We start from the raw sequence: 23,740 nt of genomic DNA, 5'->3' as shown, positions 1-23,740 counted from the left end.
GACCTCCCCCAACTAATTATAGCAACATTTGGGACATCCATTTCAGATTTTATGGATCACCCAGGTTTTTCAGGATAGTCTATTTTCACTATTCTTGGAGAACTTTAATAAATCAGATCCATTGTGTACTGCTCAGACCAGTGCTTCTTCTTCACAGCTGGTCTGTTCTGTAGGACTCCCAGGGAACCATTCCTGTCATTCAGGTGGTAGAGTCACGGACAAGTATCGTGTCAATGCTTTCAAAAACTCTTGTGATAAATCACTACAGGGTATGCAGTCGGACTAATGAACCACTGCTTGCATTGAGGGAAACAGGTATTCAAGCCATCGAGCCAGTGGACTTACTTGCAGGTAAGTAAATTGCCTCTTCTCTCTGTTAAAAGGGGTCTGATTCCCTGCCTAATAAATAGAACCTAAATACTTCAGTTATTAAATGGAGCAGTAAAGCACCACTAAGAAGGGAAAAGAGACTTCCTTTGTTCCCCTGTGTACAGACATATTAACAAACTATACACAAAAGCAATTTTTTCTTAAAATATAGCGGCCCTGTTTTTTTTTCTATTCTTTAGGTGCACACATTTTTAAAGTATTGTATTAATTTTTTTACTGTTTACTGTTTAATCTGTATTTGGTAATCATTTTATGCAGGTTGCGGTAAATAAGGCTGGTGTTACTGAGCATTATGTATTGTATGTACTTTTAGTAGCAAGCAACATTTCAGTTCAATAGATTTTTGAGTCCTAAGGTACAAGTTAAAGAAACAAATAAAGAGTTACAGACAATATTTATACCAAGTTGTTGCATATGCAAAGCAAAAATATGCAAAGGGCAAAAAAGAAGCATCAGTCTATATTTTAGTGTTAGGGCTGTGTTCAAAACATTGTAGCAGAACCAACATCTGAGTTAATATAGTTGTAGGTGCAAAAAATGAGTAGTGACTAGTGGCTGCGTAATATGTTGGCGCTATATAAATCCTGTTTAATAATAATTTATTGAAATAAAATGGCCAGTCGCATTCTTTAAATGGCTTCCCAAAATGGGAAGGATTGTAAATGCGTACAACATTTTAGAAAGGAATGTTTTTTTCACCACTGGTATTTTTATGAAGCTAAAAAATTAGGTTGTATTCCCCCTGTAGTTAGGAGCGCTTCAGGTTTGCTGCTCACCAATAGCTTTATTAAAATAGTCATAAAAATTTGTGAGGTATATGCCTAAAAAGGCAATTTTAAAAGATGGCTGTACTTTTAAACCATTCTACAGTTATCCTGGTCAACATGTTTTATACTATATACCTAAGGTGGACATTCGAACATATTGAAATATAACAAAGGTGTCCAGCTATTGCTGACTATAAATGTGTTTTTTTATAGATACTTTTTACTTGTGTGGTTGCCTCAGTTTGCTCAGAGTAGTAATTTCATTTTCTATTTGTAGTCTGTTGATTACTGACATGAGCAAAAACCTCTAATTTGTTGCACTAACATTCTTGCATTGGCATGACTATACTCGGTGCATGACTAAACTATGGTCATAATGTGAACAGCTTTTGGATCACTCATTTTACTTTGACTTTTGGGTGGGACATTCACTTTACGAATTCTGTTTTTTTATTGCCGTTCAATTAACATCTGGTTTTAGTATCAATAAATAAAACAGTTGTTGAAAGTGATCACAGTTGTGTCAATTTAATATTAACATATTGTGTGGAGCAAATAAAGGTAATCGTGGAGCATTCAAATTTAATCAGATTTTAGAATAATTACAACTTTTTATTTTAGATATAAATCTCTTTACATTGACCTAATATTTTAGTGTAATCTTAATTACAAAATCTTGTTTTGAGTTTGTTAAATTGTTTTCTATGGTCTACTGTGATTAAGAAATGTACCAGGTAAATAATGTGGAAAATAATTTTAAATATGCATGTAGGGTGGGATAAATGGGGATTTTGGTACTTGCTGCAAAGTATAAAACATACAGAAATGATCTCATGATCTGCCTCTACAGCTACAAAATAAGCCAGACATGTATGTGTGCCAAGACCATTTTGACCACTTTCAATTCAGAGGCTTTCTAAATTAAAAAGAAAAACATTCATGTTAGATTCATGTTATAGGGAATAGGAAACAAATAGCACAAGCAGACCTGTCCCACAGGGTTCACCATAGACATGTGATGGAAAACAGTTGGATTGTGTTATTGTTGTGTTTTATCTGTTGGTAATTTGCTTACCTGTAAAACCTGATGTTTTTTGCACCTTATGCTGAATAATCTAAATGATTATTCAGCATAAGGTGAATGTACAGACATCTGCCATCTTTGCAAAGTTATCTTCCCCTTTTTGTTGTTGAGTACATTGCCCTTGTGTACCAACCATTCCAGCATATTTTCCAGACCCCAGTCATTACCTTAATATTACATAGTATTTTTATATAGCACCATCATTTCACAATGCTGTACAAGGTCCCTAGTCATGTCACTATCTGTCCCTTAAAGGGGCTCACAATCAAATGTCCCTACCTCAGTCATATGTCTTTAATACAGTCTAAGGTCAATTTTTGGTGGGGAAGCCAATTAACCTAACTTCATGTTTTTGGGATGTGGGAGGCAACCAGAGTACCCAGAAGAAATCCATGCAAACACGGGGAGAACCTGCAAACTCCATGCAGATTGTGCTCTGGCCAAGATTCGAACCTGGGACCCAGCACTGCAAAGGGCAGAGCACTTACTGCTGAGCTACCTTGCATACGTATGACAACAGTGATAAGTGGAGTTGTGATTGTGGATGTGGTATTGTGTGTTTTCACACTTTGCTTGATTGTGTGTACCTTGTGTTGCTGTTTGTGTTTTCAGGCTAAGCAAGTCATGTGTGTTCTGTCTGTGTGGTTGCTTGCTGTGTTTTCTCTAAATGTATGTGCTCTTTCTGCGAATGCTTTTATTTCTGGATATATTCTGACTGGATGCTGACAAGCAATAGAAACTGCTGTTTTCCTTTTATATTATACATAACTACATAAGTAATTTTATTTTTCACCTGAAATGGATTATTCATTATTGGACAAGTCTGTAGGAAATTAAAAACCCACTTGAAGCATTCTAATTGCAGGTCAAATGGTAATATGTGCTTTATTTAGAACTGTCTCAAACTAATGCTATCCTCAAAAGCCTAAAACCCATTGACCCAGGTTTTAAATGAACCACATAAATTACTGTGTATGAAGTTATGTATATTCACATTCTGATGTTGGATTTTAAATCTGTTAATTATTTTCACTTTATTATATTTTACTTCTTTATAATACTAAAATTATATATTTTTTTACTTAAATGTGTGTAATATTATGTGTTGTAAGAAATGTCATACTTACAAGTTTAGCTTCTTGAGCTGACAATAATCATGTTCTATATCTACTGGCAGCTCAGTTAGAACACTTTTATGATAGATTAGTTTAATTATGGGGTTTAGGGGGTTAAATGTTGGGAGAAAAACTAAGGAGGCGCTTTTATTTTTGCAGGACAAAGTGACAGTGTCAGTGGAAATGTTATCCAAGCCCTTTAATACTTACCTTTAGTGTCATTTTCTCTCCTGTCCTGGCACCTCTGCATCCAGTGACCCAGTATATAAAAGAATATGATCTGTGACCCTGTGGCAGTGCCTGAGGCTGGCAGCCAATAGCCAGGTCCATCACCAGTCACATTACTGATTCAGTGATATCACTGTTTCCCTGAGTCGCTGGCTGCAGAGGAGCAAGGAGCGGTGGGGAAGTGAGAGAAAGGTACGTTTATGGAGTTGGGGGATGCCTTTTCAGAGGTACTTTCAAATTTCTCTGCATTGGTGTTTAGGGGTTTAGGAACACTAGTTGTTAGGTTAGGGAAATGTATGATATTAGTCTTAAGGACCTAACGTAAACATTTCTAATCTAGTTACAGTGCTAAATTGTGGGCATCTTGTGGTGCCCTCAGGTGTTGTTATTTAAATGAATACATATGTGCACTTAGAGCCTCAACTTTTGTCCAAGTTGAGATAATGCTATAATGGCACTAGGCTCTGTTACCTCTTATATAATTGTTTAATGCTAGATCAGCCACTGCCTACTAAAAATTCTTGCAGTGGACACTGGCAATGATAGAATCGTAGGGGGTTTGCATTGCAAAGCCAGGCATATTATTCTCCAAGCTAGGTTAAGGCACCATTGTACAGCCTGGTTTTAAGGTCTAAGGCTATGTACACACCTTCAATAATCTTTCACAAACCTTTCCAATGACAAAAGACTGCAAAAGCTCTGTACATACAGCGCCATTCTGCTCTATGGAGGGGGGAGGGAGGAGAACAACGATCATTTGTCGTTCGTGGATCCGCCAGGACGGATCCATGAACAACGTTGGATGAGCGCTGTTCACACACCAGATTCTCATCCAATACTAGCCCTGAGGCGATTTTCCGAGGAGAATCATCTGACATGTGTACGTAGCCTAGGAGGGGTGTGCAGGACATGGTTTGACCACTAACAAAGGTAATTCATTGTTACCTTACAAAATGTTTTAGGCAAAGTCAGGTTAATTTTAAGGGTACGGGTAGGGGATTGTTAAACTGACACAAACTGTGAATGACAATGCACCTATACAACTGACACACTTATCTTTAGGTCACTGCCTTGGGGAGAGCAGGTTGGAAAGTTTTGCTCATTAAACTTTCTGTCCCCTTCTTTAAGTCAAGGACGTTTTTTTTCCTTTTAGATGTTTTATTTTTAAGTTTGTATGTAACAACCAATGTGCTGTTTTTCTCTGTTTAGTTTAATATGAATATACAATATCTATCTTTCCTTGTACTGTTGTGTCCTCTCTGATTTACCAGTCTCTTGTTTCTAGAATAGTAAGCTCAAGGTTTAGCTGTGTGCTGGGACTTACTAACATTTCATTTTATTTTGTACTCTGAATTTTGAAAAGGCTGACAAAAGTGTAAAATGTCATTGCTAAATCGATAAATCAAGGTCTGTCATACATTTATTTACTGCCAGAACTATTGATTATGGTTTCACAAACAACCTGAGTGCCTTCATAATGGTTATCAAGACTTTAATTCTGCAACAACATCCAATGATTATTTTTTTGCCTATTGCAGAAAACGAATAGACCTTGTATATGTTATTACAGCTTTGGAATTAAACCGTTACAATTGGTTGTCACTTTTCTTCCAGGAGATTATATTTTAGAGGCAAAACCTAAAGAGATTTCTGAAGCTCAGCGTCTGAACTATGAGCAGGTAAAGACAAGTATTTTTCTTTCTTGTACATTTTTTTCTGTTTATTTTTTCTCTGCTTTAAGAATTTCTAAAACAGACTAGGCACATGCTTTACTTAAAGTGAACCTTTGTTACCATCTGCTAAACTTCTGGCTCACATGAAAAGCAATTACTTAAAATTTTATCTAACCATAACAATAATGTGAGATATTGCAGGTGAATAGAACATAGAATGGCACATAGTGAGCCTGTCAGTAATTTTCTGTTCATGTGTTGGACAGAATAGGCCTGATTTAATAAAGGTTCCAGGTTTGCGGGATCACCTAGACCCTTCTATGATAGTCTATGGTCTCCAGTCTTGGAGAATAAATTAGACCCAATGTGTTCAGTAGTTAAAGAAATAGATTTTCAGCATTGCTAAATAACAGTCAGCAAAGACAGAGGCAGTTTTCAATTCTCCAACAAAACAATTTCACTGATGTGATAAACAGAATATTAGGCAGAACATAAGAGTTCATTGATGAGGTGTAAATACACTGTAAAGTGGTTTCACATATATCTTCCCCAAAGCTTGGGGGAATTTGCATGTGGCTGTTCTGCAATTTAGTATATACCAGAGAACAGCTGTTTTTTTACAAATATGTTTATTTCAACAAATAATAGACATGAAAATGTTTTGTGTGCTAAATTTCAGTGTTACACAAATTTCATATTTACCACTCACCTATCAGGCGGTACATTTGAATCAGTTATACAGCACATCTTCACCATTCAGTCATTTCACCATTCTTCTGAGAACAGGTTGTAGTTTAATATGCTATTCAGAACATACACACAGCTTGATGTATTAGAAGAGGGATACAGTCCACTGACTTTTTTTTTACCTATTTGTAAACTGTTTAAGACAGATATGGTCATTAGTGATGTATTACAAACCTGTTAACATACATCCTTAAGAAATACCATTGTGAGCAAAATCCATACACTGAAAACTTTTGTTACTCTCTCCCTCAGAACATGGCACTAATTTTTTTTCCAAATTATTAACATTGTAAAAAATGTTATCATCAAATACTAAACAAAAAATAGTAAATTCTTACCATTTAATATAAAAAACATGGTTCACATTCCAAAATTCCAATTGAAATTAATTAACTTATAGATGATGTGCATTTCACAACAATGCCATGTATTTCACTGGTCACAAAAACAGTGTTACCACTGCAAAAAATGCCCCTTTACTTCTTTTCTGCCGAATATAAATGTATGGATTTTATATTCTATTACAAAGACATGATTAATGTAACCAACAGGAACACAGACATTATTAAAAATCTGGTTCTAACCCTTTATTATACATATTCATACTCTTTAAACTGTAATAACAAGGGAGTACAATGAAATTAAATGTGATAAATTATATAAATATTAAATATTTATAAAAATATTTATTAAAAATTATTGTTATATGTAAGTGTTTAGCAAGTAATTTATACTTGTAAAAACAAAGTGTATTTTGATCATTTTACTTGGACTCCCTCATGTATAATAATAAAGTTTAAAGCTAGCTCACATTATGGACAACCATTGCAACATAAAGACCTCATTCAGATGTGCTGTCAAAAACTGCATGGTTAGCCGCCTCGAGGTCCAAAGGAAACAGCTGATAAACTTCTTCTAGTGCGGCAAGCAAAAAAGTCAGTGCAATTGCCGGCGTTGCCCTTGCACTTGTGATGGGCTCTTCCTTCAGAGGAGGAAAAGCAACCGTATGGCCAGAATCAGCCCTACTATACCACAGTCAAATTATTTGACAAAGTGGTTTCCAACTGCTCCCGTACAGGTACATGAGATAGGTCAGGTCCAACACTGTGGTTTACTACAAGTCTGAAAGAGAACAAAATGCACTGTCTGGGCCCCTTCCCAAATTACTGACTGTTAGTAGGTGTAAAATGCACCTAAAAGTAAAACAAATGTTAGAATTATTACTACTTCACCACCATCTTCTGCATCACTGGGTGTGACCTCTTTCTTAAAGGATTTCTGGTTAATGCAGGGCATTTATAGTGAGATCTCTGTTGAGCTGTTTTGTTTTTATGTAGAATCATTCCAGAAACATGATAATGTCATTCCTCCTTCTCAGCTCCCAACAACCTTGTGTATGATCACCCCAATTTAGGGAGGGCACCAAAAATGTATTAAGACAGGGCCTAAACGTCCGCATTATGTACTGATAAAATAGTGACAGAATTTATCCAGGGGTGAGGCTGGTTAATGCCAAGGTGCAAATTCAGATACATGCATGAGAATTTGGTTTAAGAATATTAATTGTAAGTTATCATCAAAGCAATAGGTAAGGTAAAAACCTCCAATGGTAGCACCTGTTTCACAACTCTGGGTTGGAAATTATGTTTACTTTGGAGACTCCTTTCATTTCCTCTCTTTACCTGTTTTATCTTGGGGATGGAAGGTATTCCATACTTCCTTAGTATAGGAAGCAAAGAGAAATCCTGTGCAGACAGCAAAAAAAAAAAAAATGATAGGGGTTTTAATCCTTTCCTGCTCTAAACAAAACAATAAAAATATTGTTGGCCATACCCTTTTATTGATCCACTGTTACAAGCCAGTATTTTTTAGTACATTCTGTTAAAGTATTGTCTTCAATGCTGTCTTCAGAATAGGTCCTTCTTACATTTGTATTCGTTGTGAGGACAAATTAATCTACACTATGAACCTAGATATCCTGAGGTTCTAAACAAAAATATTTGTCAAAGTAGATTTGCTTTATAATACTATTACAGAACCGTATTTTGTTTCTTTGTTATGTTGAACATTTGATATGTCCATGTACCTGGAAAATAAATTGAAATATTTCCTTATGACTTACTGATTTGGAGAGAAATACAATATAAAATCCTCTTTGTGTGACAGAGGACATAATGCTTGCTAACTACTTTTCTGTATGGTAATTGTCTCTTTTGAAGATGTCTTTAAAATTTCTGGAGAATAATTTGTTAAACATTCATCTAGTGTGGAGAACACAATATAACAGGGATTAGAAGTTCAATAAATGCTAAACTGCAAAAGCTTTTAAATAAAAAGAGATTGTTGGTCCAGTTACATTTTCCTAAGCAACTGATTTTACAGGTTACATTCAAATGTTCCAAACAAAATAATTCCAAGATGTTGTTTAGCAGGAGGCAGTATAATGTTACACTTACCCATGAAAAATCTCTTTTTCCTACTCTCCACCTTGTGCCTTTCCCTGTGGTTCGCTCTGGGTAGTTGGGAGTGATGATTTCCTTTGGAACTATCACAATAAACACCTATTAGTCCTTTAGGAAACTTATAAGGCTGATACAATGGCACATATTAATGTAGCTCTACATTAAGTGGTGAATAATTAAATAATAAAGCAAGTACAAATATAATACAAGTACCCAATTTTGATTTTGTATCAGCCTCTTTTAATTCTCTTTAAAGCAGAACCCTGACTGGGAGAAGCAGAAACAGCACATGGAACCAGTAAGTTGTGCTGCAGTGATTATATGCTAACAAGAATCATGATGATAGGAGGAAAGAGTGGGTTGAAAATAGACAGATGTGCCCAATAGTAGTGACCTTGTCTCTTTCTTTGAGGTAAAAGTGCAGACTGCCTTATCTTTCTTTCATGCTATGCTCTGTAAACTACTTATTAAATAATGAGGCGGCCTGTTGAACTAAAAACCCAGGAGGGCTTGTGGGGAAGCCAAGCTCAACATTATTAGAAAAAGGGTGAATTTACAAGGGGTCAGTGGCCAGCACTCTCACCTTGCGACACTATGGTCCCAGGTGCAAATCTCATTTTCATGGGTTTTGTTCAGGAGGTTCCACATCCTGAAAACATACTGGTAGGTTAATTGGCTTCTCCCATGAAAATCGCCTAATATTCTGAGACATTCGATTTAAGGTATGGACATAGATTGTGAACTCTTCTGAGGGACAGTTAGTGATAGGATTACACAAGATTTATCGTCACATTATGCAATAATAATAATGTATAGCTGCCTGTATCTCTCATATTGACATGTGACTTTCATTAAAGGTAACATGTACTTGTCCATTTTTTCACAAAATTCTCTGAGTTTGATTTATTCAGTTTGTGATGGGTGTATTTGTATGAACAGCATTTTATTTTGTAAAAACTTCCAATCTAAGAATTTCCAGCTGTTCTGATATTTTCACTCTAAAAATCTAGTGATTACAGAATGCTATAGTCTGACCCAGATTAAGTGAAGATGAGTAGAGGGAACTCCTACATAGGTGAATTTGCTTGTATCTTTCTTTTCTTATGTTACAGAATATGAGTGATGCCATGGCTATTCTACATAAGTTACAGACTGGCCTAGATGTCAACGTGAAGTTCACTGGCGTGAGGGTGTTTGAGTACACTCCTGAGTGCATTGTGTTTGATCTTCTTGATATACCACTTTACCACGGCTGGCTGGTGGATCCAGAGGTTTGTTTGATTTACGGTAGAAATTTTACCAAAACAAATAGAAAATAATCTGTTTTTACCTTTAAGAGTCTACACTGACTTTTACATTCTACACTATTTTTAAATTCTTTGAAACATCCGTACTGAATTTAAATGTGTTTATACAAGCTTTTAAAAAATCCCAAAATGCTTCTAAAAAGTCATTTTTAGGAGTTTTAAAGCAGGCGTTTAAAATCGAAATATGCCAGCTGTGGAAACCTTTATAAGTGTTTATAAATGCTTCTAAATGCCCCTGTTGATTTCAGTGGACATGTTTATAATCTTTTATAGGCATTTATAAGTGTTTCAAACATTTAAAAAGTTGCAAAGTGTGTTTGCTTTAAAAAGTACTGTATCAGCTAATGTATTTGTATATACTTAGCATGGGTTCTGGCAGTAAGACTGAAAAGCAGGAAAGATCAGGAGCTTGTATGCACCTTTACAAATCTTAGTGGGAATTTTGTGGACTCTATAATTTTGGATGCTGTGGTCACCCACAGACCTGCAGATCAGACCATGAATTTACTTCATCAAGTGAGTATTTACATATGCAACCATCACAGCTAACCTGGCTGTTGTGGAGCCCATAATGTATGTTTAGCCTAATGATTTGCTTCTCGTCTCTGTTATAGACTGATGGTGAAAATAGTCAATATCCATTATAGCTGCAATGTATACAATTATTATATAGACCATTATGTCAAGTGTGATTGGCTACCAAGAGATACCTATAAGCCCGGAACAAGCAGTGTCAAGTTTCTGCCTCTGATTGATCCACATAAAATATTTCTGCCACCTCTCCATATCAGGTTAGGCTTGATGAAGAACCTTGTAAAGGCCATGGGTAAATCAAACTCCATGGGTTTTCAGTACCTTGTTGAGAAGTTTCCAACATAAGCACTGCAAAAATGAAGGAAGGGATATTTATAGGGCCACAGATTAAGTCTGTTTTGCAAGATGATGTTTACAAACAATCACTCTCAGCAGCTGAGCTAGAAGCTTGGAATGCATTCAGGTGGCTGTGTGAAAATTTCCTGGGCAACCATAAGTCTCCTGCATACAAGGAAGGAGTTCAGAATCTGCTTGATTCATACCAGAAATTGAGTTGTCTCATGTCATTAAAAACACATTTCTTGCACTCACATCTAGAATTCTTCCCAGAAAATCTTGGTATGGTGAGTGACGAACAAGGAGAACGTTTTCACCAGGACATTCAGTTAATGGATCACCGCTACCAAAGTTTCTGGAATAAAAATATGATGGCTGACTACTGCTGGATGCTGTACCACGACAATCCAGACAAAGAGCACACAGGAAAATCATTTTCTAAGCTTTTTTAAAGAAACAATGGTACCTGACCGACGCTGTTCAGTAGATCTATACCACAGTGTGCCTTATTTTACTTCCCACAGAAGATGTATTACCATTCACTTCAATGGTGCTTATGTTTTAGTACAAAATACATGCACGTACATGTTAACTATAATAGCACTCATACCTCAGGAACTGTACGTGTTAGGGGAAAACTGAAAACAGATCTGAAATTTGCTCGAAAAACAGATTTAGAAAAGTTTGCTGTGGTTTCTGATGATTATCAAAAGTAATTTTTTGTTGACCTGTGTTATATTTAACTTTTCATCTCTCAGATTGCTGAAGTTGTAAAAGCAGTCGGTAATTGCAGCTACAACCAGCTGGTAGAGAAGATCATTTCATGCAAGCAGTCAGACAACAGTGAGCTGGTTAGTGAAGGTGGGTGAGTGACTTTGATTACTATACTTACATTTTAGTTGTAAATAAAAATTGACGAATTATTAGACAGTATTTTCAATAACCTTTATAGTAAATACTCTTAGATCATGTTTATTTATTTGTGGTGATGAACTCAGGTAAAACTTATTGTTAAAAAATAAAGCAGTTGGCTTTCCTTCTGCTTCAGTAAGGTTAGAATGTTTGAAATTCAATAGCTTTCTAAGTTTTAATTAGTTGTTGTTTTGTTAAATTAATGTTACCATGTGCTTGATTTATTAAAGCTCTCCTCAAGGCTGGAGAGGATACACTTTCATTAGTGAAGCTGGATGATCCAACAAACCTGGAATGGATTTCTTAACCACCTGAGCGTTACACTGAGGTCTAGATTTCTGTACCAAAAGTGATCCACTGTTTTTCATGATTTTTTTTTTTTTAAATTGTAGACCTGTAACTTACAGAAATATGTCCGAACAGGGGTTCTAGTAGATAATATGAATATAAAAAATGAATTTACTTTTATTTTATTTTTTTTTATTTTTTTGTATTGGATTGGATACTGGAGTTTGTATTCAATCCAATACAAAATGAACGTTTGAATTTACCAGTTATGTACTTTGTATTAATTTTATATTATTTTGTATTGGATTGGATACGCAAGTTTGTATCCAATCAAATACAAAATATAAATTTGAATTTCCAAGTTATTTACTTTTATTTTATTTTTTTTTTATTTTTTGTATTGGATTGGATAGGGAGTTTGTATTCAATCCAATACAAAATGACAATTTGAATTTACCAGTTATATACTTTGTAATTATTTGAATTATTTTGTATTGGATTGGATACAGGAGTTTGTATTGAATCCAATACAAAATGTTTGAATGAGTTTCAATTTGAATTTCCCGCACACGCGCCAACGTCATCACGCACGCAGGGAGAAGCCGTCCGGTTTTTTTTTCTCCGCTGGACGGCTTCTCGTTTCAGAGATCATCCGGCGCTGGAAGAAGAAGGACGTGGACGATCAGCGGGACCAGGTAAGAAGCCGGCCGGCATCTTGTGTTCTGCCGGCGGAACACAAGATGCCGGCCGGCTTCTTACCGGTCCCGCTGGCACCCGACGAAGGCACCCGACGCTGGAGAGGGAGATCGACGGAGGACGACGCTGGAACACGAACACGACGCTGGATGAGCACAGCGGGACCAGGTAAGTAAGGATGGGAAAAAACTCGGGGTTAACCATCCTAGACATTTTTTTTTGCCGGTACGAAGGTTGGGCTTAACGGCTAGGAGGTTAAAAATCATTTGCTTTTTTGGTTTCAATCCTGGACCAGACCCATTCCAGGTTTCACCCAGCTTCGCTGATGAAAGTGTATCCTCTTCAGTCTTGGAGAGCTTTAATAAATCAGGCCCATTATCACCCCAAAGCAAAGAAGAAGATTTTACCTTACTTCTTGCTTACATTGGGCTTGCTTACATTGATCTATAGGACAGATAGAGGGATGAATCAGATACACAAACTGCACTGAGACTTGGCAGAAAATCTAACTCTTTACCAAAAATAAAAAAATCTAAATATCCTTCCTCATTACCCTGATTCCCCTTGGTCCAAACAGGAAAAATTCCCTGACTTTGAGGGCTGGTTTCTTGAATTTGAAGGGCAGTGCATTCAAGCTTCAAGTACAATTTCCTTCCTAGAAGATGGCCTTAATTTTTTTTTGAAAAGATGTTAAAGATTTTTTTTACTGTGAAGAAATTTAATTACTACATTGCTGATTTACTTCTAGGCTATGTAGCTGAACAGTTTTTAAATGGCACAGCCACACAGCTGACTTACCATGGACTAAGTGAGCTGACTTCTACTCTTCAGGAGGGAGAGCTATGTGTATTCTTCAGGAACAATCATTTTAGCACTATGACCAAATATAAGGTAGGGCTTCTTTAAAGTTTTATTTTAATGAATGTACTCCGTTTATGATTTTTAGAAACTGTAAGGTTGTGGGTCATTTGTTTAGTTTTTATTTTTTACATTTATTTTATATATTATAAAATAAATAAATATTTCATTTATTTTATATATAGGTAATATATTTTTTATTTCTATAGGATATGATTTTATTTGGTGTGATTTATTTTTTGCATTTAATGGCTTGCTGTGATTTAAAAAAAAGTCTCTTGGGCTTGTTACCAGGCCAGGCCATAATGGGACATATTTAGCACTTACCATTTGACATTCGAATGTACTTTATATGCCACAACTTTAAGGATTGACTCTTAAATATAAAAGCTGCATAAAATGATCACAAAGTGTTTCAGATATTAATTTAATTTCATTTTTGTGTTATAGAGATATTTGTCTCAAAGTCTTAAAAAAATGATAGTGCTTGCTTTTATATTATGTAAACTGTTGGTTTGGTTTGGCAGTCAATGATCTTACAAAATTAGGCAGTACGGTCAAAACTGCCAATTAAGGCGGACCGTGGATATATTGGTAGTAAAATATATCTGTCTCTAAAATTGTTTCACCTATTCATGGAATACTTAAAGCAGACTTTTACCGAATATAATTATTTGCTTTTTTTTATATATATATGTAAAATGGCAAGTGTTTCACCTTTCCTATTGTGTGATACTTCCCCCACCTCCTAGATTGTAAGCTCTTCTGGTCAGGGTCCTCTCCTCCTCCTGTGTCACTGTCCGTATATATGTCTGTCATTTGATTACCCTATTTAATGTACAGCGCTGCCTAATATGTTGTCGCTTTATAAATCCTGTTTATTATTAATAATAATAGTAAGGGGGCTCTCAGGACTAAATGGTTGTCAGTGAATACAGCAGTGAACATTTTTGTTGGCTGTTGTGGTTGTAAAGAGCGGGAACACAATCTATTTTATTTCCTGGTCAGCGATGAGCCAGGCACTATACACAGTGGATAAAAGAAAAGAAGATGCCAGGACTCTGATGTCGCTGGATAATTTTTTATAGTGAATATGTAATGTTAAACACAAGTACAAGGGCAGAGGGTGGCCTATTCCCATTTCCTGTTTTCTGTTGTTTTTTTGTTTTATAACAAATGAACATTTCCTAATATTTCTGTACTGAAGTAAATGGCTCTGCATTTGGCTGATTATGTAAAATAAATGAGCAAAGTAAATTTCAGGATGTCCATTAATTGTCAAAGAAACATTTTACTGGTTTTGTGCAAAAACTTTAAGTCCATTAATTGCATGTGGATGGGGAAGAGTGTGTGTTTATTGTCATGGAAGGAGAACTTCAACCATTGCTGAACATAAGTGCTGTTTTAGCTCATGGACTCTGAATCTCGGCAGTTTTGGTATAATACTGCAAAAGACATTTTCTGCAGCAAATGACCTATATAATGGAGCCCGTTTTCTGCTGAGCAAACCTTGCAAATTGTGAATTATATGCTATTTTTCAAAGCTATAATTGCTTCTCTCTGACTAACTGCTGCACAATAAAATGCTGAAAAGGCTCTCTGCCAAAATACCTCCTAGAATCCTTCTATCAAATTATCACATAAACAACACAGTGTTCGACATGAAATGTAAATGTTAAAGAACGGGAACAAAAGGAAATACAAGTGCAGTTTTAAGTGGCTTGTTTCATGGCTTTACATTTGCAATGGTTTACTAGGGCAGGATTTTTTATGTTGGAATACATTTGCCTTTTTTTTTATTCGCACAAACTGTTCTTCTCCCTGCAGCTTTTTTCAGCCAGGCTGACACATTTGATTGCAGTTTTTGGTCGATCATTTACCTAGCCAGTTAAGAAGCCTTTTTACTGACCAGATATAGGATATTCAACACATGTGTTTAAGACATTAGAACAATTCTTTTTTTTTTTAAATTGAAGTTTTATTGAAATTTTTAACATGAACAAGGAGTACAGCAATACAGGAACAGGATCAATATGCATAATATCAATGAACATCAGGTGTAGCAAAATACCCAACAATCAAAGTATATGTAGTAATGTTATTGTCAAGTAACATCAAGGCCAAAGTTCAAAGTAAAATCCCATCCGGCATTGCTGAAACAAACAACAAACACAGCTGAAACAAACAACAAACAACAAACACAACATACAATAAAGAATAAACAAGTACATATAAGCAATCAAAGTAATAACCCGTATGAGCAACAAGGGGGGGGGTAGAAGGGGGGCAGGTGGGCATCATTAGTGAGGTATACCGGAGCAAGTTGAGCACAAGTAAACCCTAAACTTGTAATTGAGCATAGAAGGTGTCCCATGGATCCCAGGTTTTTTCAAATCTATCAACTTTGTTTTGTATAAGGGCTGTAAGGTATTCCATTAGGCGAACATCCTGTATATGGGTATATAGGTCCTCTAAAGAGGGGGGTAGAGTGGACTTCCATCTGGTCGGGATCAGGGTGCGAGCTGCCACTAAAACATGGGCAATCAGTTTGCTAGTAAGTTTGGGAAGACCCGTGAAGGGTAACCCCAATAGATGGGTAAGCGGGTCCAGTGACAACTGTTGTTGCGTTACATCCTGAAGCAGCTTATGGACCCGGTCCCAATATCCCTGAATAATGGGACAGTACCAAAATACATGTTCCAAAGTACAGGGATGGAGTTTTACGTTTGTTAAGGATGTCTATAACATCAATCACCCTGCGGGTGTTATCACTGGCATGTCGGAAGGGGATAAAACCAGTTTGGTCTCCATGTACTAAATATGGCAGGAGCCGTGCGAGTCTATTAGCCAGCAATTTGGTGTAAATCTTGAGATCCGAATTAAGCAGCGCTATGGGTCTATAGTTAGCACAGTCCACCGGATCTTTACCCGGTTTGGGTATAACTGTAATATGAGAGCTGGACATGGAAGGTGGAATAGGCTTACCTTGTAAAAAATCGTTAAATAAAGCCTCCAAGTGTGGGAGTAATTCTGGCAGAAAAGTTTTGTAATCCAAGTACGGTAGGCCATCTGGACCAGGGGCTTTATTAGAGGGAAGTTGAGATATAATTTTAGAAATTTCATCTCCGGTGATGGGTCGGTTGAGATGTTCCAGATGCTCTTCCGACAGCTGGGGAAGATCTAGGTCTGCTAAGTAGGAATCCATTTTCCCCTGTAAAGTGCCCCCTAGGGAGGTCTGTGCCTGGTGTACCACCTGGCATAGCTGGGTGTAGTAAGTTTCAAAGCAAGAGGCTATACAGGAGGGGTCATATCGCATTACCCCACGGTCATCTTTAACGGCCATGGGAGAAGCTTGAACCCGAGCATCTCTAAGTTTGCGTGCCAATAGTGTGTCAGCCTTATTGCCTTTGTGGTAGTATAATTGTCTGGTGCGTTGCATCATCCAACTGACCTTCCTCAATTCCAAAGCCCTTAATTTAGAGTGGAGGGAGGTCACTTCCCACAAAAGACCCAATGAGGGCCTATTAACAAGTTTTGCCTCCGCTGAGCACAACTCCCGCTCAGTCAGAGTACGTTGCAGGGCAGAATTGCGTTTTAGGCGAGAGCTCAGGGCCACGCACTGACCTCTAATGACCGCCTTATGAGCCTCCCAAAGTGTAGAGGTATGTGCCACTGAACCCTTGTTTTCAGTGAAGTAATTTTGGATACCCGTAGTGAGGAGCAATTTGGTGTCAGTGTTTTTAAGGAGAAAGTCATTCAGTCTCCAGTGACATACCCTAGTCTGAGAAGGGGCAAGAACAACGTCCAATGTGACTGGAGCGTGGTCCGACCAAGTAATGGGAAAAATGTCAGCCGACACACTGTTCTGCAATAGCGGAAGATTGATAAAAATATGATCAATACGAGTGTGGGTGTGGTGGGGCGGAGAGTAAAACGTGAACTGTCTACTCGTTGGGTGTTGAATACGCCAACTATCATATAATTGGTAGCGCCTAATAAGTTGTCTAAAGGCCTTAGTGCTGCAGGACAGAGGCTGGTGGAGGGGAAGCATAGGCAGACAGTCTGTCCTGAGTTGGGGAAAAAATTATATTAAAATCACCCCCCAAGATAAAATAAGTATGGGCAAACCCGTCCAATAAGGCCAGTATTTTGGAGAGGAATGGCAGTTGACCCACATTAGGAGCATAAATGTTACACAAAGTCAAAGAGACTCCCTGCAGCAGACCATGTAAAACTATGAACTGGCCATCAGGATCAATGATAGAACTTGTTAGGGTTAACTTAAAGGAGTCTTTGATTAAAATGGGTACCCCTGCCTTCTTTCTGGAAGGAGAGTTTGCCATATAGACCTGAGGGTAGTACTTGGAAATAAAGTTAAAAGTGCCCGAGTGATCATAATGTGTCTCCTGTAGAAAAACAACCTCCGCCATATGGCATTTAAGTTCCCTGAGCACCAACTTCCTCTTAGTATTAGAGTTCAGCCCTTTAACATTCAGAGAAAGAATTTTAGTCGCCATTAAAAAACAATCTGATGAGGAGCATATTATCCATGGACCAGCTGAGAGAAAGGCAAACAACTTGCATCCAGTGAGGCATCAGAAAACAGTGCAAAATGCCCATATGGGGGAGGAAGGGAAAAGAAAACTGGGACAAAAACGAAAAGACAGAAAGACCCAGAAAAATGAAAAACACACATTGAAAAACAACCTGAAACAGTCGCAATAAAGCGACTAGGGAGCGTCCGACACTCACCGGTCCCCAGAAGTCCCTAAGGCCCACTGGGGAACAACAGTACCTGGCAAGTGTACCAACACTAACTACCAAGGGGGCCAGGGCCCAACAGTCTCCACAGCATTAAACAGACCTGAATAAAATTACAAGGAAACTCAAATCGACCGGCAACGGCGGTCCAGCAAAACATGAGCTTCAAGGGGACGCCCCGCACCCCATCCCATAAACCGGGCCAAGTGCGGGACCTCCCCAAAAAGTCACAGGGCAAAAAGGCAACATATTAAACATATAACCTCATATGCATCATAAACAGAAAATGCAGCTTAGTCTCAGCGCTATCTAATTAAACATGGGGACAGCACCTCCTAAACATGACAGTTACCCTGCCGTACAAACCTTGGAAGGTGTGAGGTGGCATTAATTCCTGAGGTAGCTGGTACAATCACATGAAGCCTCATCCTTCAGGGGGCCACCAAGTATAATGGTAAAAACATAAGCAATCCAGTAAGAGCAATACGGGTAATCTAACGGGCAACATGCCATATAAAATAAGTGCAGGATGCAAGCCAGCATCAAATTTGGAGACTGCCGCGTTATATGTAGAGGACCGTCCCACGTTAGAGAGGTCCAACACCCATAGTGGTAAACAAAAGTGAAGCAATATAAACAATACAGGCAAAAAACCCAACAATAACTGCCAGCATGTTAAGTCAGTGGAGAACAAAATGTTAAAACATTGCATGAGCATAGAGAAACAGCATTAGATTGTCAATAGTAGAAAACTTTATGGCATACAGAACCCCTTCAGTATCGTCCACCATCCGGGGGAGCAGGGGGTGAAGAAGACTGCTGGGCCCTTCTCCTGTGCTTCCTGGGTCTGACCTCCTGCCATCCCGGTGAAGGAGGGGGCAAGGGGTGATCGAGCTCCCATCCTGGGAGTTTGGGCACAGTATTCCCCAAGTCCCGGCAGAAGGAAGAAAGATCTTCCGGGTAGCGTAGCACTGCTGAAATGCCATCCCTGCGTGCTGTTAAGCTGAACGGGAAGCCCCATCTATAGGGGATACTATTATCCCGTAGAATAGTTAGGAGTGGCTGCAGGAGGCGTCGTTGTTGCAGAGTGTGCCAGGACAAATCTTGGAATAGCTGTAGGGGGGCCCCATCGAACTCCAGATTGCGCACGTTTCTCGCAGCCGCCATAATCTCATCCTTGAGGGCTGTATCCGTGAGATGACAAAGTACATCCCGTGGCCTTGCGGCTGAGGCCGGTTGCCTCGAGGCCCGAAAGGCCATAGAAATGTCGATAACATGTGAAGAGGGGCGCCCCAGAAGGCGGTTGAAAAAGGCTTCCAGCACTAGCTTCAGATCTGAATCGCGGGTGGCCTCCGGTAAACCACGGACCCTAACGTTATTCCTGCGAGCCTTATTATCCATATCTTCTAAATGGCGGTAGAGATCCCTGATTTTCAGGTGGTGGTCCCTGAATTTATGGGTTAAGGCCTCTATGTCCCCCCTGGCCTGATGTAAATTCTCATCAAGATCTCCCACTCTTCCTGCCAGGGATTGAAAATCTGCACGTAGGGCCCCTAATTCAGAACGCAGGGTAGACTGAACCTCTGTAATGAGCTGTTGAAAATCCGCTTTGGTGGGTAACATTTGAAGGTGTTGCTGCCATGGAGTGCCCACAATAGGTGTACTGGAGCCTCGAGTATTAAGACATAAGGGGCCTGCAGCCTCATGAAGTGCTGTATTGGGCTTTCCCGAGGGGGGGGGGCGGGTGCACAAGGCAGGGAGCCCAGGGATGGAAATGCCTCTCTGCGTAACTCAGGGGGTCCTGAGACCTGGGGGTCGGGGGAGTCTCCTAACACTGCACCCCAGGGAGAAGAAACAGCCGCAGGTCGGAAGACAGCTGGAACAGTGTCGTCCAAGGAAGCATAGGGGCCTTCAGGGGAGCAGAATATCCCCCCTGTCTGATGTGCCTCTGGTGGTGGGGAGCCCTCAATAGAGGGAGAAAAACTCACCCCTTCCTTTACTGCAGCCTCTGGTGGATCACGTCCTCTGCTCTGCTCTGCTCTGGAAGCCTGCGTGTGAGAGCAGGGACCTGAGGACTCATGAGAGCGGGTGGCTGCAGCAGAATCCCGGCGCCTTGTGTCCTCAGTCTCTGAGCTCCACGTGTGCTGAGGGGAGGCAGGAGCCGGCGCCATCTTAGCAGCCCTGGGAGCCGCAGGAGTGTCGCTGGTAAAAGCCCGTATGGAGGGCTGAGAGGAAGAAGAGTGCTGAGCAGGGGTATGGGGGAGCTTCCCCCCCTGCCCTGCTTAGATTTACCCATGCTGCTGAGCTTTCCGTGCCCTGTGTGTGTAGAAAAGCCGCCGGTGCCGTCAGAGCAGATCTAACATGCGGCCATCTCCTAAGACCGCCAAGCCACGCCCCTCACATTAGAACAATTCTAATGCTTTTTAAGTAAGGATAATGTTAGCGTTTCAGCCTATTTTGGATTATTGTAGAATCCAGTGTGTTCCAGGATCACCCAGTTTCACTGATGAAAGTGTATCCTCTCCAGCCTTGGAGAGCTTTAATAAATTAGGCCAATTGCGTGAAGTTCACTTTATTATCTGCCCATAGTAAAATGCTGAGGGGTACATTAGTACCCATTGCTCATATCCAGAATGTGTTCAGTAAGTAAAGAACATATTTGCACAATGTAGGAAAAGTATTTTTTTTTTAAAAACACAACACACACTATCTTATTTTTTCCCTGAGCTATTTTGACTCAATCCAAGAAATCTGTTGTAATTGCTGAGCAAAAGTAGCAGTGTGTTTATTCGCTTGGTAAGAGGGTGACTATCAGGAGGCACCCTTAGTAAAGGTGGCTTGCAGTTTTCACCATATGTCCCTCCCCAACAAACCTCAACATCAGTTTTTGGGGACAGGATGTGTGAAAGAGGCTGTGCCCCTCCACTATGAGAGCCCCTACTGTTGTGAAAAGGCACAGGGTCTAGTATGGGATAGAAAAAGGGGAGCAATCTCTCTGCCCCTGATTTTCCTGGCCACCCAGGCCCCATCTCTGGGAAAAGTCTGGTTGTATTTTTTTTAATGAAAAACACATACAACTTTAATGTCTCCCCTGAGCATATTATTTTTTAAAAATTTGTATTTTTAATATTCGCATTGATAGCAATGACGGGTGAACGTGTCCTGCCTCCTTTGCCTTTTTACTTGTTCTGAATTACACACAATTCATAAAATTTGTCTCAAAAAGACTTCTAAAAAGTATTTTATAAGTATTAGGGAACAGTGAACTGCCATTGAGCCACTGGGTATGGGTTACATCTCAGTGAACCACTTCTTTCCTATAGTTTACCTTCAGTCCACCAAGTAGTAGAATTGGGTCCCTACAGTTACTTAAACAGTGTTTGCAGGAGGAAAGTATTGCCTGTTATTACATGGAGGAATCCTGTTTTTCTATGTGTTCCAATAATCGTGTAATACACTGGTCGCCAACCAGTGGTCATTTGGACATTATTTGCAATTTTTATGTTTTTTTAATAATAAAACAAAAATAATATTCTAATAAATTCTTATATTCTGAATGACAGTTTGCTGTTTTATTGCACTAAATTCACTAACTGTACTAGAGACAGAAAAACAAGGGAGGCGCCGCGTGACGTCAGTGTAGTCTAAAGTTGTATGAGGCAACTGTTGTCGTAGGCTTCAGTATTGTTTCCACCATTACAACAGTCACCCTGCTCCGCGAATACCAATTCTCATTGTATTTTTTGATTTGTTTATTTCTCAGATGTTTTTTTTAGGTAAGTAAGTGTGTATTTACTTTAACCACCTGAGCGATACACTGATGTCTAGATTTCTGTACCAAAAGCGTCACAGGTTTTTATGAATTGTTTTTTAAATTGTAGACCTGTAACTTACAGAAATATGTTCGAACAGGGTTCTAGTAAAAATAATGAATATAAAAAATGTTTGAAACACAATGCTGGCCGGCGGAACACGGACCCGACGCTGGAATACGGACCCGACGCTGGATGAGCACAGGTAAGTGGGATTTAAAGGTAAGTCGAAAAAATATGGGCTTATCCCAAATAGCATTTTTTTTTAAGACGAAAAATTACGGGGTTAGCGGTTAGGGGGTTAACTGGTTTATTTATTGGCATCAAATAGTTTGAATCCAATAACTATCATTTCTTGTTTTGTCTTAGATTCGAATGAAATAAAAGGGTTCCATAAGCACTATGGGTTACCTGAAGATAAAATGACTAAACACACAACATTTCATATATACCTGAGTTTTAATTAGAACCTTAGTTAGTTTAACTGATATTCTAAATCCTTCCCCTAGAAAAGTTTGCAGTGTAAGTCTACCCTGCTTTGAGTTATTGGGAGTCTATGAGAGATGTGCAGTGTTTGTCCCTATCCTAACCTTTCCATCATTCATCCTAAAGTACCGGACAATGAAAGGAAAGCTATATACCGTATGTAAAGTGCAAACCACAGTTTTTGAATGCATATTCAATGCACGCTTATGTTTATTTTTATGCAATGCACACAAAACAACATTAGCATGTTAGAATAGTTGGGGGAAAGTTTTATCCCATCAATTAGTATGAGCTTTATTTGAGTTTAATATCTGGTACATTACAACATAAAACTCTCCTCCCTTCCAGCAAATTGTGTTTTTCATCAGCACCTATTCATAATTACTGTGGGGTAATTACAATATTGCATTAGTTGATTATGTACTTTAATAACAATTTTACATATTTCTATAGGGACTGCTGTACTTGCTCGTCACAGACCAGGGATTTCTTACAGAAGAAAACATTGTCTGGGAAAGTTTACACAATGTAGAAGGAGATGGGAACTTTTGTGATTCAGATTTTCACTTAAGACCTCCGTCTGATCCAGAGACCGTTTACCAAGGGCAGCAAGACCAAATTGATCAGGTATTCGAAAGGTGCAGTGAACTTAAAACATAATTTTGCAGATTTGTGATTAGTAAATGTGATAGGAATAGAAATGTTTGTAATGTAATGTGTAAATTGCAGTAAACTATAGCAACAAATTATATATTTTACAATAAACTGAAATGCGGGTAGTCAGTATGAGTCCCTCCAGAGAAGCACCCTCTGCCCTGTCGATTCCCGCTCCTGCCGATCCGGCCTAATCTGGGCCGGCAGGGGTCAGCAACCCGTGGCTCTTGAGTCTCCTTGTTGTGGCTCCCTTCCCTATTTACCGCGGCCGCCGTTAACACTTCCGCCGCCAGGGTAAGGGGACACTACCTTTCCTCTGTATGCATTGCAAAGGAGAGGGATTTCCCTTCAGGGGTGTTCCTTGTGGGGGCGGAGCCATCAGCGCAGGACTCAAGATAGTCCCTCGCTGACAGGAGTCCCATGTCCCACGTGTTCCCGGGTGCTTACACGTGGGACACGGGACTAGATGCAAAAGCAGTAACAGAGAGCCAGGAAAAAAGAAGTACAGTAAGTTTAAAAATAAGTTATATCAACTAATGATGCATAATTTATCACGATTAACATATGATTAGTTACTAATCATATAATATTCATCTGATAAATTATTATTACTACACAGTATTTATATAG

The 23,740-nt window shown here is 38.9% G+C and overlaps 1 protein-coding gene across 5 annotated transcripts in view; it reads left to right on the top strand.

The window, feature by feature from the left end:
• Nucleotides 1-23,740, top strand: part of MINDY2 (MINDY lysine 48 deubiquitinase 2) — a 45,377-nt gene that overhangs the window by 8,823 nt on the left and 12,814 nt on the right. For 2 of the 5 annotated variants that reach the window (XR_011919533.1, XM_072402315.1), the window contains exons 3-8: nucleotides 5,199-5,263; nucleotides 8,723-8,764; nucleotides 9,579-9,737; nucleotides 11,402-11,504; nucleotides 13,288-13,430; nucleotides 22,910-23,083. Coding sequence is in view for 4 of the 5 variants with exons in the window: in XM_072402315.1 (XP_072258416.1) it covers nucleotides 5,199-5,263; nucleotides 8,723-8,764; nucleotides 9,579-9,737; nucleotides 11,402-11,504; nucleotides 13,288-13,430; nucleotides 22,910-23,083 (686 nt within the window). In the remaining variant the exon portion in view is untranslated. Of the gene's footprint in view, nucleotides 1-5,198; nucleotides 5,264-8,722; nucleotides 8,765-9,578; nucleotides 9,738-11,401; nucleotides 11,505-13,287; nucleotides 13,431-22,909; nucleotides 23,095-23,740 lie in introns of all 5 variants that reach the window. The other 3 variants (XM_072402316.1, XM_072402318.1, XM_072402317.1) reach the window with 3 other exon arrangements.

Source organism: Pyxicephalus adspersus, chromosome 2 (genome assembly GCF_032062135.1).
Source record: "Pyxicephalus adspersus chromosome 2, UCB_Pads_2.0, whole genome shotgun sequence".
In the NCBI taxonomy this organism is placed as follows: domain Eukaryota; kingdom Metazoa; phylum Chordata; class Amphibia; order Anura; family Pyxicephalidae; genus Pyxicephalus; species Pyxicephalus adspersus.
The sequence above is the reverse complement of the archived record's forward strand: the minus strand, read 5'-3'. Positions and strand labels throughout refer to the sequence as shown.